We start from the raw sequence: 15098 nt of genomic DNA, 5'->3' as shown, positions 1-15098 counted from the left end.
AAGGGGCATTAATAAATAAAGAACCAATATTTTACAATGATTATTTTCTTTGCTTTAAACTGACACACTGTTTTAGTGCATACAAACATTTTAATAATAAATTATTTAAATAATTAAAAATTCAAATGCAGTTTTAATGGTACTTACGTTTTTTTTTCCTTTTAATGCAGTTTGACAGCCCTTGTGATGAACACGAGTGTAGATGTGCAATCACTAAATAAGTTTATTGATCCACAAGTTTAATAGAAGTCGGAATGCTAATCTTATTTTGACTGTTTCCTGTTTTCTGCTCTAAAGCTAAACCCATCTAAACTGGAGAAGAATGAGGATGTAAATCTGAACCTGACCAACCTGCTCACCATCCTGTCTGAGCTGGTTGAGAAGATCTTCATGGCTGCTGAGATCTTGCCTCCGTAAGCAGACTAACACTCAAAGCTTATGTGCTCATCTAATTTATGTTATTTAAATTTTTGGCATTTATAGACTCTTTCCTTTTGTATTGTCAGAACTTTGAGGTTTATATACGGGTGCCTGCAGAAGTCCGTGCAGCAGAAATGGCCCACTAACACTACAATGCGGACCAGAGTTGTGAGGTAGGCCACCACGACACTGCTGTTTTTCTGGGGGGTTTTTTTCTGTTTTTTTTTTTTTTTTTTTGTCTGTGTTTCAGCTGAGCAAAGTGCTTCTGTATCTGTCTGTGTGCAGTGGTTTTGTCTTCCTGCGATTGATCTGCCCTGCCATTCTCAACCCCAGGATGTTCAACATCATCTCTGGTGAGTACACAGCTTACATATATGTCATACAGGATGTCAGGTTCTGAATTTTGCCCTCAGTGGTAAAAATAAAATGCTACTGCAAGCTACCTGTGAAAATGTTTTTTAATGTGGGTTGTGCTGCGATCTTCCGCCACTGAGCAGATTAATCTCACAACTCTGAGTGCCAAGTCAGTACGCATTCAGAAAGAATTTAGGGCTGCATCCCAAACCGCATACTAAGTAGTATGTCAATTAATATCTGTTACTTTCTCCTCTTATAAACACCCAGTGTTAGTCACTAGCTGCTATTGTGAGTTCTCTAGGTTAAAAAAAAAACACTTCACTGTATAATATACAAATTATACAATCAGATGATCATTCACTAGATTCCCACCAAATTAGAGAACAAATAATTGCATTAACTGTTCAACAAGAAAAAACAAACATCACATTTGAATACATTTTCCTCTTATAGTACTTTGTCACTCACTCTCTGACTTCCATTTGGTGTGTTTACACTTTCTCCCCTGAGTGGCTGCTGGTTCAAAATATGGTGTGTGCTTGCAATTATCCTGAAAATTCTGATAAAAGAAAAATTCTCACACTCCTGAACTGTGATTATTACTATTTCAGGATTATCAGGGTGACTCACAGCAGCTCAGAAACATCATATTACAGAGCACATTTTGTCCTGTGACTCAGTAATCTTTTTTTTCCCCATACACACTTTAGCTTTAAGGATGTAGAACATGAAGGTCAAGTGGCTACTCTATTTATTTGGGTACACTAACAATTAGATGAAGAGTAATAAGGACAGTGAATATAATGACTGCTTCTTTGCAGATCCTCCTTCTCCGACGGCAGCCAGAACACTCACACTTGTGGCCAAGTCAGTACAGAACCTGGCCAATCTGGTGGAGTTTGGGGCCAAGGTTTGTTTTACTACACATATGTGCATTGTTTCATGTTTACTGACAGCATAATTAAACAGATAGTTATGTAGTTTTCCTGTTTATGGTCTAGGAGCCCTACATGGAAGGAGTGAATCCATTCATAAAGAATAACAAACAACGCATGATCATGTTTCTGGATGAGTTGGGGGTGAGTTACATAAAATTTTGGACACATAAGGCTGAATTCTGAATACACAGAATTCAGCCAGTATGTATAATACACACTAATGCAAAACTTAAAACATGGTCGAGTTAGGATAAAGCGCTAGAAGAAAGGAAAATAGAAAAACATTCTTTAAAATCAGAAGGAGAAATGTCTGTAGAACCCCCATTTGCATTTTAGTATTTCTTCCTTCATATACAGTTTATATGTATTATTATTATTCTAAGCTTTGTTATCTACATATTTTTACAGCATGTTTTTCCTTCAGCTAGAAAATGTACAGCTCTCACCCTGGCCAAAGCTAGTGGGCTCAAGAAGCCAAAAGATACACCTGCTAGGGTTGCAGCGGTATACCGTGGTATGAAAATTAAGTTATCATACCATGTACATTTGCTTATCTACGGTATTGGGGGAAAAAAAAGTAAACAGACAGAGATCCTCACCTGCACATGCGCATCTCCTTTACGCCTCGACTGCCTGTCAGACTCATCAGCTTGCTCCACACACACACACACACACACACACACACACACACACAGTGGAGAAAATATCGGAGAGAAGCGAGACTGATATCACCAGTCTCCATCCCCTGCCGAAAAATAAATCAAAATCAGCGGCATGAGATTACTTTGGATATCCCAAAAACACATCAAACATGTTCCCCCACATTCGAGAACACCATCCCTCCGTGCAGATCTAGGTGTATGCCCCGTTTATAACTTGAATCCCTAAAGAAAAAAACGTGTGAACATTTAAACATCAATCATAAAATGCGCCATCGAAATCATTTTCCAAATCCCAGCTCCTGGGTACATCGGCTTTGTCTGTCCATTTGGTAATCTCAGACTTACAAACACACAAAATCCCGGTGTGTGTTTTTGTGTGTGTGTGTGTGTGTGAGTGGTACAGCTGATGTTATTTTTCATTTAGTAGTTAATTTTAACATGCTATGCTAAAATGTAAAGAATAAGTTAATATTAAGTGACTTACATTTTAGACTAGATATTGTCTGTTTTTCTTCTATTTCACCAGTGAAAAGATTTATTTATTTATTTCACATTTGCATTTTTAAAAAATGGTTTCAAGTTTCAATTTAAAAAACAAACAAAAAAAAAAAAAACCACCACCTGTTTTCATTCCTTTAAGGGTCATTGTAACTAATAATAATAATAATATGGTTATTGTACCCTGAAAATCTCATACTGTTGCAACCCTACTAACAAGTAATATGATGGATCACAGCCGTGCCATGTTCCACCATAACAGCACTTCTCCTTGTGTGAATTTTCTAAAATGAAGTTCCATTCTTTTTTCTTTTTCTTTTGTCAGAATTGAGTAAAAATTAGGACTCTACATGACAAATTCTTAAGCAGCTAGATTACTTTGGAATTGAAAGTTTTTATTTTAACTGTTTAAGTGAAGATGGAAATATTTAACTGCTGTGGGGCAAATTTTTACTACAAAGTATAATTTCAACTAACCCTACTAACTAACCCTTTGTAATTTCAATTTTTAAGCTGCAGTGTTTTCTTCCTGCTTTCTCCAGAATGTCCCTGACTTGCCTGATGCTCCAGAGCACTTTAGGACTGATCTGTCCCGAGACCTTGCTGCCCTGCATGAGATCTGTGCTGCTCACTCAGATGAACTCCGCACCTTGAGCAACGAGAGAGGAGCACAGCAGGTCTGTGTAGCTCAAAACATACTCATTCATAATAATCAGTTCTACCCACTGTGTATGATGTCAGGTGTATACAATATTCTCCAACCCTGTGTCCCCGCAGCACGTGCTGAAAAAGCTGCTGGCCATCACAGAGCTCCTCCAGCAGAAACAGGTGCACTACGCCATGTCCAACAGCAACAGGTAGTTCCATTTCCCGCTCTCTGTCTGTCACTCCATCTGTCTCCGTCTTCATGGAGTAGCCAGTGGGATCCCAGCATGCTCCACCTTCATCACCATGGCAACCTCTATCCCTGACTATTTAGCCACTTCCCCTTCCCTTCCTTTTCCACCATGCCAAGATAACTATGCAACTACAGCAGTGAAACAAAAAGCCTGGGGCCTGAGTCCCACACTGACAACTTTTAAGCTATTCCCACAGCAACTTCAAGTTTGACTGTGCCCCATAATATGGGTACTTTTTTGTTTTTGCTTTTTCTTCAACCTAAATGGGTCCCAGTAGTGACCCATAAAGCTCATTGTACCATTGAACAGCCATTGCCAAAGCGTTTGTTTGTCTGCTTGATAAGAAAACTCAACTGACACAAGGCTGCAGCGATATCTATAACTGGATTATGAGCTATAATGCTTTTTATACTGTAATTTGTTACTGATTTACAAGGTCATGAATATGCAAAATTGTGCTCAAACTAGTGTTCTTTTTTTCCATTTACTTATGATTGTGGTGTAGACAGGATTTTTAAAGAGAGTATGATTATTTTATATCAGAACAATAAATTCTCTTGCTGGAATCATGAGTATATAATTTGAGTTATCTCCCCTGCTTCTATTTGTTATATTTTTTGATTTGGTCCACTCTTCCCTGAGATTAATCCTAAGCCAGACTTGTCCTCAGGGGAAGGAGAAATGAGATGTTTACAGCAGTAAAATTTACATTAGTACAGACTGTATAAGGAATGCATGCACTTATTAAAACTTTATAAAGTACTGACTGATTCAGACTGGAGTGTGAAGTGATTAAATGTAGTGCAAAGGAACCTTCATTCCTGACAAATGTTAATGTCTTTCTCTGCTTTTTTGTACCTGTGTAAATAACATCCAGAATAACATTTCAAACATAATCTACAACTATAAGCAATAGAGTACAAAAAATTTATTTTATTTTCAGTAAATAGGACAGCACAACTAGAGAAGGCAAATATTGCCTAGGTATTTACAAAATAGCATGAAGTAGTGGTCAGTTGCCAAAACAGAAAGCACTGACTTCACCTTCCGTTCACCTTGACTAAGGTGCTAAGTGAATCTGTACATTTAAGGAATGTGTATTCGTAAAACAAGATGTACTAGCCGTGTTACAAAACATCCAGGTCTTCATCAGTCCACTCCTACAAAGTGATAAAGCTTTATTAGATTCCCTATAATGAAGCAGAAGAAAAAAGAAAAGTTGCACTGAAGGAACTGACAGAAGTAAAGGAGTCGTCACTTACCTCTTCAGTAACAAGGGGCTTTTTCGCGACGTGGTCATCATCTTCATAGCCATGCTTCCTTTTCCTGGAAAACATGGCCAGAATACATCCTTCAAAAAAAACTCCTCTATGACCTAGTGATGTAGAGGCTAGTTTAGCATTACATCATTCCTATACATCTCTGAGCATGCAAGTACATTCCTTCCTCAGTATCCTCCATGTGTAGGTTTAGACTCATATCCATGCATCACGTAGATTTGTTTAGCTGACAACCATCTCTTCAGGACAAGGTAGGTAGTAAAAGATTTCAAACTTGAATACAGATCATGTATTGATGTATATTCACAGTATAAGCAACAAAGAACTGGTGCAAGAAATAATTCTAATAGAGAAACTTAATAAAAGTTAATTTCATCCCTAATATTTTTGTTAATATTGTTATTAGCAGGCCAGTAATCTTCAGTCCTATGTTGCCTTGACATTTCTTTATTTTACAGACCTGAATGTACCATCATGGCTGCTACAATTCAGGTGCTCTGAAGAACATCCACTGCGCACGAGTTTATAATGAAGACATTTCCATTATTGAAGAGGCAGGGTACAGTCTACTATCTTTTTTTTAAAAATTCAAACATGATTAATTGTTGCTGAACCTCAATCAGGGTGAAATGCTTTAGGGACTCTATTCAGGAGCAGTGAAATCCTCTGAGCTTTGAGGAACTACATTATTTTCCAGCCTCCACTGGAGATTTTTTCAGCAATCCCTTAAGAAATATGCTGAGCTCTGGAAATTCAGCCAGGGAACAAGCACCTGAACTACAAGCCTTAAGAAACCTGCACTCAAAAGCCACTGTGTAAACCTCTTCCTACGAGTTGTCCTGATAAAGAGAGCGCTGATCCTATCGTACCTCCTCCTGAGCAGCTTTCCTCGATGAAATGCTTCACCTCGGCTTTTATCTCCAAACCAGGCATCTGTCTGCTGGATGAGCAGTTTGCTGAGACGGATAAAACTTTCGAAAGGACAGATAGAGAAGTTGTCGTTCCTCTGTGCATGTGTTTACATTTGATAAACTGCCCCTGCGTTTTCACACCTAATCTGGATCACATCACATTCTGTCGCTGCCGTCCCAAAGGAATGCAATACTGACTGGGTGTGATACTTCAACCCCAGCACCCAGTGCTAACCAGTTCATGGACTTCTATTTAATCAGTAGAAGAGTGTTTGATTTATGCAAGAAATTACATTACTATACATTTTGTAACACCTCTGTATGCTTCCTGACATCTTGTTTGTAAATATTGTGATGATCAACTGTTTAGAAACAGCTTTGCCAATGAGTCAAATCATTTGTGATTTGTCCAGTTTGATTTGTACTCTGAGAAAATTAACTTCTGCTCAATTAGCCAGGTACTTATCTCCACAAACATGAGATTTCACTATATACCAAAATGTTTGACTAAACGTACAGTAGTTTTTAGCTGTGTTCATCTGTGATCGGACCTTAGAAACAGCATGACGCTGATCTATTATGTCTCCCTTGAATTTCTGAAAGCTTATGGATTTTTTTTTTTTTTTATTTTTCTACCTGATGAACAAAGCTACAACTTTTGCATCTAGGATACAAGAGAAAAAGTGACTGACCAGGCTGAATAAAACTGTTTGTATTATCATGTTTTGGGCTTCATGTTTTCAGAATTTCAATACAAGTGCCATGTGTGTTGTACTCACAAATTTGTGTTGCTGGTGAACTCGGCATGAATCCTTTCCAGTTTCTGTTTGCAAACATTCACTTCTTCGGATTTGGGAAGCTCATATTCCTTGAGGAGAGCAGTGATTCCTAAAATAGCAAAAGACGATCCCATACAATCAGAACTTTTATATTAGATACTTCAAGTTGACCTGAAAGCAATTTCAAGAAAGCGATGAGAAAAATCCTTACGCCTCATTGCATCGTACATCTTGGAAAGCGTCTCCTTGTCATCTTTTAGCCCCATGCATTCAGTAAGATACCTAAGTAAGCAGCAGATCATTTCTTTCAGATGAGGGACTAATATGAAGAACTCAAAATCATTTATCTGTATGACAGCGATTAGTTTATCTACACACACACCTGTGCCTACATACCGTCCAATCAGAGCAGTTTAGAAGACATGACAGGTTATAACTGAAAATGAACTCCTGAACTCCAGAAGCTGAATGTCATTCTATTAAAAATGCAGTTTTTCACAATGATTTTTCTATTCCATCTTATGTTCATTTTTATCTTATGTTCACTAGTATGAACCCATGGAGGGTCTTGTATGTGTCCATCCTGGACATTCACTAGATTATTACCAGAAGCTCATGGTGTATGCAAAATATAGTATGGGTTTAAAAAAAATCAGGTTTACCTTTAACTATTCTTATTGGGCAACATTATCATTATGTCCATTCTTACATCTAACACACCCTCACTCATCATTTTAAACAGTGATGCCCCTACTATAAAAGAGCAAGCTGTCAAAATTCCATTGACCTTCCATCTAAAGAACCGTTATCAAGGGTGTATATTGCAGGCACAGGATAATATTGTAAATGTTAAATTTCACTTGTACCACAGCAATGTTGAATGCTTTATTCTGATTGGTTAGAAAGTGTTGATTAATCTTAACACTAACACTAATCTATAACAGCAGCTTTGACAGTAGTTCCAGCTGCAAAGAAAATCACAAGTATATATTAATGAGCTCATTCTAACACGTTGTTTCTATAGTAACGATTAACACAGGGAATTGTGTATAGGACGCTTCTCAAAAATGGATTTAAAAATATGTCTAATTGTTGATATGGTTACTTAATCTGTAAAGGGGCATTTATATAGCATTTTTGGAAGGAGTCTCCAGTGTCGGTACTTTGTAACAGTTACTAGTAAAGGGGAACTAAGTTTTCTGACACTGGAAGGTTTTCAGGACTGAGGTTTTTGTGGTTTCTCAGCAGCGTCAAGCTGTATTGTTTTGTCTTTGTATTTGTATTTGTAAAACTTCAAGAGAGACAAAAAAAAGGAGAGTTTGGCGAGGGGATGACATTATGGCTCGTAATTAGTGCAAGTTACAAGTAAAGGGGAACTAAGTTTTCTGACACTGGAAGGTTTTCAGGACTGAGGTTTTTGTGGTTTCTCAGCAGCGTCAAGCTGTATTGTTTTGTCTTTGTATTTATATAACTTCAAGAGAGACAAAAAAAAAGGGAGAGTTTGGTGAGGGGACGACGGATTATGGCTTGTAATTAGTGCAAGTGATAACAGGTACTTGTTTCGTGCACGATCCACAGCACTGATTGTAACCATCAATGAAGAACAAGTGTGATGTGTCATTCACTAATTTAAAAAAAGATAGCATTGACAAATTGCTGTGGGATAAGAGGAATAAAACACTTCAGGACATGCTGTGAACATCATAAACTTCAGGATGGTAACAGTAACTCATTCACACTCATTCACACTACCCAGTCATTGATTATTTTCTTGTAACCGCTTACCTCCGAGTGTTTTATTCCTTACATAACAGCTCATCAGCACATTCCTAAGGCTCACCATTTTGTCGCATACTTTAAAATACAAGATAAATATTTGACTGAACAGCACATCAAGCTGTGTTTGATAGAACTCACGTTTCCATGTTGAGGCCTGCTCGTGCTGCACTGTTGAGGACAGCGGTGAGGGCGATCTGGGATGGAGAGAACAAAAGGCCTGCGTCTGTCATTGCTGCTCTGTTGAGGAAGTCTTCTGCGCTTTTTCTCAACATCTCTGGATTCTCCAACAGTGGATACCTGGTCTGGAATAAAGACATTTTCACAATACGTGATTAGCAAACCTAATTATTGTGATTCCTATGACGTGACAGCAAAAAAATACTTCTAAATTTAATAAGGAAAAAAACAAGGTACTTGTAATAATGGGGTTATTTAGCATTTTAAAAGCACTGCTGATACCAGTGTCGTCTCATAAACGCATCTGGTGACATTATTATACTGCCATGATGTCCAGCCTTACTTCAGTGTCACTGTAACTATTTTCAGGGCACCAAGCAAACAGTTTTTTCAGAAATGTCCCAAAAATTTTGCGCCAGCTATACAAAATATATTCATTTTGTTTACATTTATTCCTCAATTTAACCTCTTTTACTGCCATAACACCATCATCTGCTTTTGGATTATGTTGACTACAATATATGGCCAAAGGTTTGTGGACACCTGACCATGTCTTTGTATGGTGTAGCGTTACAATTTCCCTTCACTGGAACTAAGAGGCCCAAACAGGGGTTCCAGCATGACAATGCCGCTGTGCACAAAGCGAGCTCCAGGAAGACAACCTTGGCACATGCCAAGATGACCTCAACCCCACTAAACACCTTTGAGATTAATATGGAATGGTGACTATGTGCCAGACCTCCTCGCCTGATATCAGTGCCTAATCTCATCTGTTGTGGCTGAATGAACACAAATCCCCACAGCCAAGCTCCAAACTCTAGTGGAAAGCCTTCCCAGAAGAGTGGAGGTTATTATAACAGCAAAGGGAGGACTAAATGTGGAATAAGATGTTCAAAAAGCATTCATGGATGTGATGGTCAGGTGTTTACAAACCTTTGGCCATATAGAGACCAAGAAAAACGCAACATTATTGTCCCGTACACTATTTTTATTGGTAACGGGATGGTGCTGGTCTGGAGTCTTGTGCATCATATACTATATTGCATTATTTTGCCTAAAGTCTGTAAACCATATGAGGAAGGCCACATACAAGTAAATGCCTGGCCCCCAGCAGCGAGTGCTGAAACAGACCCACAGATATCTCCACTTCACTATGAAATATTCGAACAACGTGGCTTACCTTCAGGTCTATGAGAAAGCCTTCGAGGGGCCGGTACGGGTTGTGTATCACCAGGTGAAAGTTCAGTTGCTGGATGAGGAGCAGCTCGTACTCCAGGATCTGCTCCAGAGCTCTCTCCTGAGCTGCTGGATTTTCCTGAAGATTCCCCACAAACTGAGTGCTGGAAACATTAAACTCATCCACCTTACAGGACAGGTAGGCACACGTCAACCTAGACGAGACAGGAGGCAAGCAGAGTGACTCAAAATCCACAGGTTTTATACTATAAACCGCAGTCTGTAATAAAACCTTGCAATGATCAAAACTCTCAGAAGAAATGCCGAGCAAGATAAAATAAGAAACAAATTCTAGTGTCTGTTGCTTTGACACTGCAAACTACAGTCAACTCCAGAATTACTGCCACCCTTTACCCAAGACTGTATAAAAAATGACACCAAACAATTATTTCTAAATTATTTCTTATCTAACAAAGATATTTTCTCACAAACATTAGTACTACAGCAGGAAAGTAGTAAAAAATACTGGCACCCCAAAATACTATTTAAAATTCATGCAAAAGTCTGAATTTAAAAAATATTCACATTCCTAATTTCTTTCCTATATTGTCGTCTTTGACCAATTTTATAGAGTATAAATTCTTTTAGGCCATGCATCTCATCACCCATATCCACTATAAAAAAAAAACTGATGCTTTGGAACTGTTTTTGGCTTTGGGTCCACAAAAATAGCGTAATGGATTCATAAAGTAACAGAACAATTTTTACCCCAGAATGTGAGGAGATTAACACCTGGCTGCAGAGGACCTTTCAACAGGATAATGACCCTAAACCCTATATATATTCAAGTCAAAACAAAAATGATTTAAATTCCACTGAATTAAAAAAATGTGGTAGAAGACCACTGAGCTGAGAAATGAATTCACATGTGCAAACCTGAGAATATAAAGGATTTTGAAACATTTTGCATGAAGAAGCGGTCCAACATTGCTGTTAGCCAGGAGGTCATGCAGTTCTGTTATTTTCTTCACCAAACAGTAAATGCAGGGGTGCCAATAGTTTTTAATGCCAGGTTTTTGAACATGTATATGTTTAAGCTTAATAGATCATCCACTGCCGAGTAATTCTGTGCTTGCCTGTACTAGTGGCTTGTAAGCAGGAGTTTGATCCAGAATAATATTTCTTGTGTTTCACTTTCATTCACTAGCATGTCACATATGAAACAGTCACTACTTCAGCTTGTTTTTTTTTTTTTATTTTGGATTTTTTTATTGGATGAATTATAGGAATATGATAATTAATGACATAATACCTTCATGTATATTTGTTCAGTTCTGAAAGTAAAATTTATGCATGTGCATATTATGTGCAGATTATATGGCCATCAGATATTTCTATATAATGCATACGGGTTGGTGTATATTCGGTTATTTTAATACTTACATTATTGTCCTTGGATGGTACTCCATTAAGGAGTTGTTTAAATAAAATCTTCGGAAATACATACAAGCCGTGCCCTGAAACAGAAAAATCCAACTTTTTTTAAATTCATGAATTTAATTGGCAAGTTCTAAAGTAATGCTCAAACATAGATCCTAATCACGTGCCCTCATTCCCATGATTCAAATGAAAATAATATTATTAAATCTGTACATATGAGAGTAAATCAGTGTGGTGGTGCAGAAACTGTCTACAGCAGCAGGACTCTTACAGAACCTGTATCAGTGTGACTCAGTGCTGGTGAGTGAGTGGGACGCAGCTTTAATAATTACCACTACAGATTTGGGCATCGCTGGTTTGAACACTGAGCAGAAGTCAAGCAATCTCTTCTCATAGTGTCTAAAGAGCACTTTCTCTTCATGGGGATCAAGAAACATGGACTCACTTATTCCAGGCTGTTAAGAGCAAAGAAAAGGGGCCAACATTAAAAACAATACATTATTACAACAATGTGACAAAGCCAAGCCACAACTCTAATAAAGTGACACAAGATAAACAAAGATAAATAAAACATAGGTAATATTCATTGGCTATACTTCCTTCCTTTATGAAGTCTGTATAAGCTGTATGTATACATGAAACTACATAAGCATGCTTACCACTAATGGCTAAATTCACAGGGGCAGGTTGAACAGAGCTTTAATATATATACACACACACACACACACACACACATATATACATATATGTATATATATATATATATATATATATATATATATATATATATATATATATATATATATATATATATATATATATATATATATATATATATATATATATAATGATCACACCCATTCAACAGATGTTGATCTTGATAATCTTGATAAAGTCCTCATTCACAACTCCATACATTTAATTTTGTTTATATACTAATCACCTCTTTTGAGTGATCAACCATTTTAAAAAATGTTGCTATTTGACAGATATAAGCCCATGTTCCTTTGACTGCTCGCATTTCTTGATGCTGCAGAATCGTGAGGCAGTGTGATCACTGCCCCATTTAACTCCATAAAGTTATTATTGCATAAAGTTATTATTATTAGTTCAAAAATGGGAACTGCAGCAAGTGCAAATAGAGGGTCACTGGGGCACGTATCATGCTGCCCCATGCTCAGGAGAGCAGCAGCAGACAGGACAGTTAATAACAGGGTTGCTTTTTTTACACTAAATTTGGATGGCCACCATGATATTGTTTCATAGCAAGTAATGAGAATTAAATCCAATACATTTCTGCGAAGGGTAAGTCCATACAGCGTGTCTATGATGTACTATTTCTATTGTAAAATATATATTTAAAGATTGGATGAGGGAAAAGAGGGATTATGGAGTGGATAATGTTTGTCACGTCTAAAACCACTCAAAATGGGCTGCTAGACTGTACGCTGGATGTCTATGTTGTCGACTCTCAACTGCCTATAAAGGGGTTACTGTAAAAAAAAATAATAAATCACTAGATAGTATTTGTGATAGTGTGATAGCCTCTCAACTTAATATTGTTTGAAGCTATGGCACTAATAATGTCTTCCTGCCTCACTGAAATCTATGGTCACAAGCTGTCCACAACTCTCAGTAATTGTTGGATATATATTTAAACAAAAGACTTCTTTTGATCTAATGCTTTTTCTGTACATGAGGATTTTTAAAAATATATAAATTAGATGTCATATTGTACTCAATAATCTTATGTCTTACCAAGAAAATCTAACCGTTTTCAGTCATTTTTGAGAGTTTAGTAATAGTAAGTCAAGGCGACTGGCTAGAATCTGAAAGAGCTGTCATCATCCAGAGGACCTTCATAAATTCACTGGATGAGTTGCAAAACGTCAACAAGATTATTTAAAGTCCAGTTATGTAGAAATACAACTATATGACCAGCTAACAAACTCATCCCTCTTGCCATCTTAAGCAGTGCTGGAAATAAGTTTACTAAAGCGCATATACTTCATTCTGCTATTTCCCTCTTACCTTTCGGAGACTTAGGGCTTTTGCACGAAACTTCTGATTAGCCTCAAGTCTTAAATTTTCCAAGTTGACCTCTTTATTGAAAGTCCAATATTTCTTCTGGGAGCTGTTGTGGTACATGGCTGCGGTTGCAGAAAAGTAGAAACAGGATTTCTGTTATTAGAGCTTAGAGCGTAGATGATATTTGGATGTGCTAATGCTTTCAGTGAAGCTGGGTGTTATTTCTTTTTTCCAATTTTATCAATTCAGCCTCATTTATAGATATACCATATGTTGTAGACTATGCATACGTACTACGTGAATATACAGTGCAATTAGTTCAATCTTAATAAGTACTAAGAAAGAGGCTACTGGCAGCATCAGTGCAGCAAAGAGGTACCAGTGCAGTTACTTTATTATTCCTACAGTGCAGAAATTCACAGTTCTCTTAGTTTCTAGGTGACGAAATGAAAAATGTTCCTCTGTGTTACAGTTTATCTACAAACCTATAGTCCATATTCAGCAGGGTCTAAATATCACTGACACTGAGTTAACAGTTCTCTGTAAAAGCTTTGCACACACTCTAGTGGATCAATCTCTCAAACGGTTTAAAGAAAACAGTCATGAGAATACCTAAAACTCAAGGTGAAGCGAGATAATTCAGAATTAAAGCTCACTAAATTCAGCACTACAATTCAGAAATAAAACTTTGATTGTCTCACTATTAATATCCACAGGGCTATACATGGGACCATTTATGCTTGTAGTAATAAAAAGATAATTAATAATAATAATAATCATAATAATCATAATAATAATAATAATAATAATAATCATCATCATCAGCAGCAAGGATCTGTTGATTGGTTTGTATAATTATTATTATTATTATTATTATTATTATTATTATTATTATTAAACACAAATGTGGACCTGTTTTGTGTAGCAGCATAAAAGCATCTCTAATTAACAAACCTGTCAATTGTTTTATCAGTGATTTTGCATTAAAAAAGAATGAGCTGGATTTTTTCTGCTTATCTGCTCAGTTTATATACAGTTTATCTGCTTTAGTAAACCTGATCCAGATATTTATCTAATGAACACACCTCTGCTGAGTTTGCAGTATTAGGTCAGGGGAAAGTCTACATGGCTCAAGACTAACGCCAGGAATACTGCCTGCATCCCAAATGCCTTCTTTCTAGCTATTTAACTGCACTGCATGGAGTAAGAAATAATGCCGAGCACATTAGTGGATGTTATCTATTTACCGAGAAGCCATTTGTAATGAAACTACTGCGTGCATTTTGCCTGATTAAGCACTCAGTCTAGCTAACTGTCTCTGTTAAAGTGTAACACTCTACTGAACAAAACCTCACCTCTGAGACAAACGTCGGGTTTCCGCCAAAACCCTTGGACTTTACCAGTTCAGTTAGAAAAGTAAGGAGATTTAACTTCTACCGCACAACACAACCTCAAGCACGATTTACTTCTTCATCAACTGAGTAAAGTTAGTTATGCACAAACATACTGCCACCTAGCGTGTCGCTTACGACCGCCAATAAAACGTAAAACAACAAAATATCAAAGAAGGAAAGGTATATGATTAAAAATAAAATATTTATCTCATTAACGAAGCAGCTACAAATAAACAAAGTTGTTAGTAAAAATAAAAAAAAACGTATAAATCGAGCAGTTTGAGTTGTTGAGAAATGTCGCATGAAATCAACGTCACAACAGGGGCTTTACTCTATACTAAAATCCCGCCTCCTGCGCTA

At 37.1% G+C, this 15098-nt stretch overlaps 2 protein-coding genes across 4 annotated transcripts in view; one reads left to right on the top strand and one right to left on the bottom strand.

Annotated features, from left to right (window-relative positions):
* rasa1a (RAS p21 protein activator (GTPase activating protein) 1a) overlaps positions 1-6697 on the top strand; it is a 30563-nt gene extending 23866 nt beyond the window's left edge. Inside the window, exons 19-26 of one of the 3 annotated variants that reach the window (XM_053228848.1) lie at positions 298-413; positions 507-593; positions 706-773; positions 1599-1687; positions 1779-1856; positions 3418-3552; positions 3653-3732; positions 5513-6697. In XM_053228848.1, coding sequence (XP_053084823.1) covers positions 298-413; positions 507-593; positions 706-773; positions 1599-1687; positions 1779-1856; positions 3418-3552; positions 3653-3732; positions 5513-5555 — 696 coding nt within the window. In that variant the 3' untranslated portion in view covers positions 5556-6697. Of the gene's footprint in view, positions 1-297; positions 414-506; positions 594-705; positions 774-1598; positions 1688-1778; positions 1857-3417; positions 3553-3652; positions 4545-5512 lie in introns of those variants that run through there. The other 2 variants (XM_053228847.1, XM_026931257.3) reach the window with 2 other exon arrangements.
* On the bottom strand, positions 4688-15040 carry ccnh (cyclin H). The gene is made up of 10 exons (XM_026931259.3): positions 14700-15040; positions 13348-13466; positions 11649-11771; positions 11320-11393; positions 9881-10091; positions 8662-8825; positions 6956-7026; positions 6745-6853; positions 5037-5100; positions 4688-4934 (listed from the first exon to the last, which is right to left on the bottom strand). The coding sequence occupies exons 2-10, from the start codon at positions 13462-13464 to the stop codon at positions 4902-4904; spliced, it is 966 nt and encodes a 321-aa protein (XP_026787060.3). The 5' UTR covers positions 13465-13466; positions 14700-15040; the 3' UTR covers positions 4688-4901.
* Positions 15041-15098: the final 58 nt, after the last annotated feature.

The sequence above is a fragment of the Pangasianodon hypophthalmus genome, chromosome 24 (assembly GCF_027358585.1).
Source record: "Pangasianodon hypophthalmus isolate fPanHyp1 chromosome 24, fPanHyp1.pri, whole genome shotgun sequence".
Classification (NCBI taxonomy): Eukaryota; Metazoa; Chordata; class Actinopteri; order Siluriformes; family Pangasiidae; genus Pangasianodon; species Pangasianodon hypophthalmus.
Note: the sequence above shows the minus strand (reverse complement) of the source record. Positions and strands in the feature narration are given on the sequence as shown.

Coding starts and splice junctions, on each gene's coding strand:
- ccnh (XM_026931259.3), bottom strand. CDS start 13,464: ATGTACCACAACAGCTCCCAGAAGAAATATTGGACTTTCAATAAAGAG. Junction 8,826..9,880: donor GCTTTCTCATAGACCTGAAG/GTAAGCCACGTT, acceptor TCTTTATTCCAG/ACCAGGTATCCACTGTTGGA. Junction 4,935..5,036: donor AGCCCCTTGTTACTGAAGAG/GTAAGTGACGAC, acceptor ATCACTTTGTAG/GAGTGGACTGATGAAGACCT.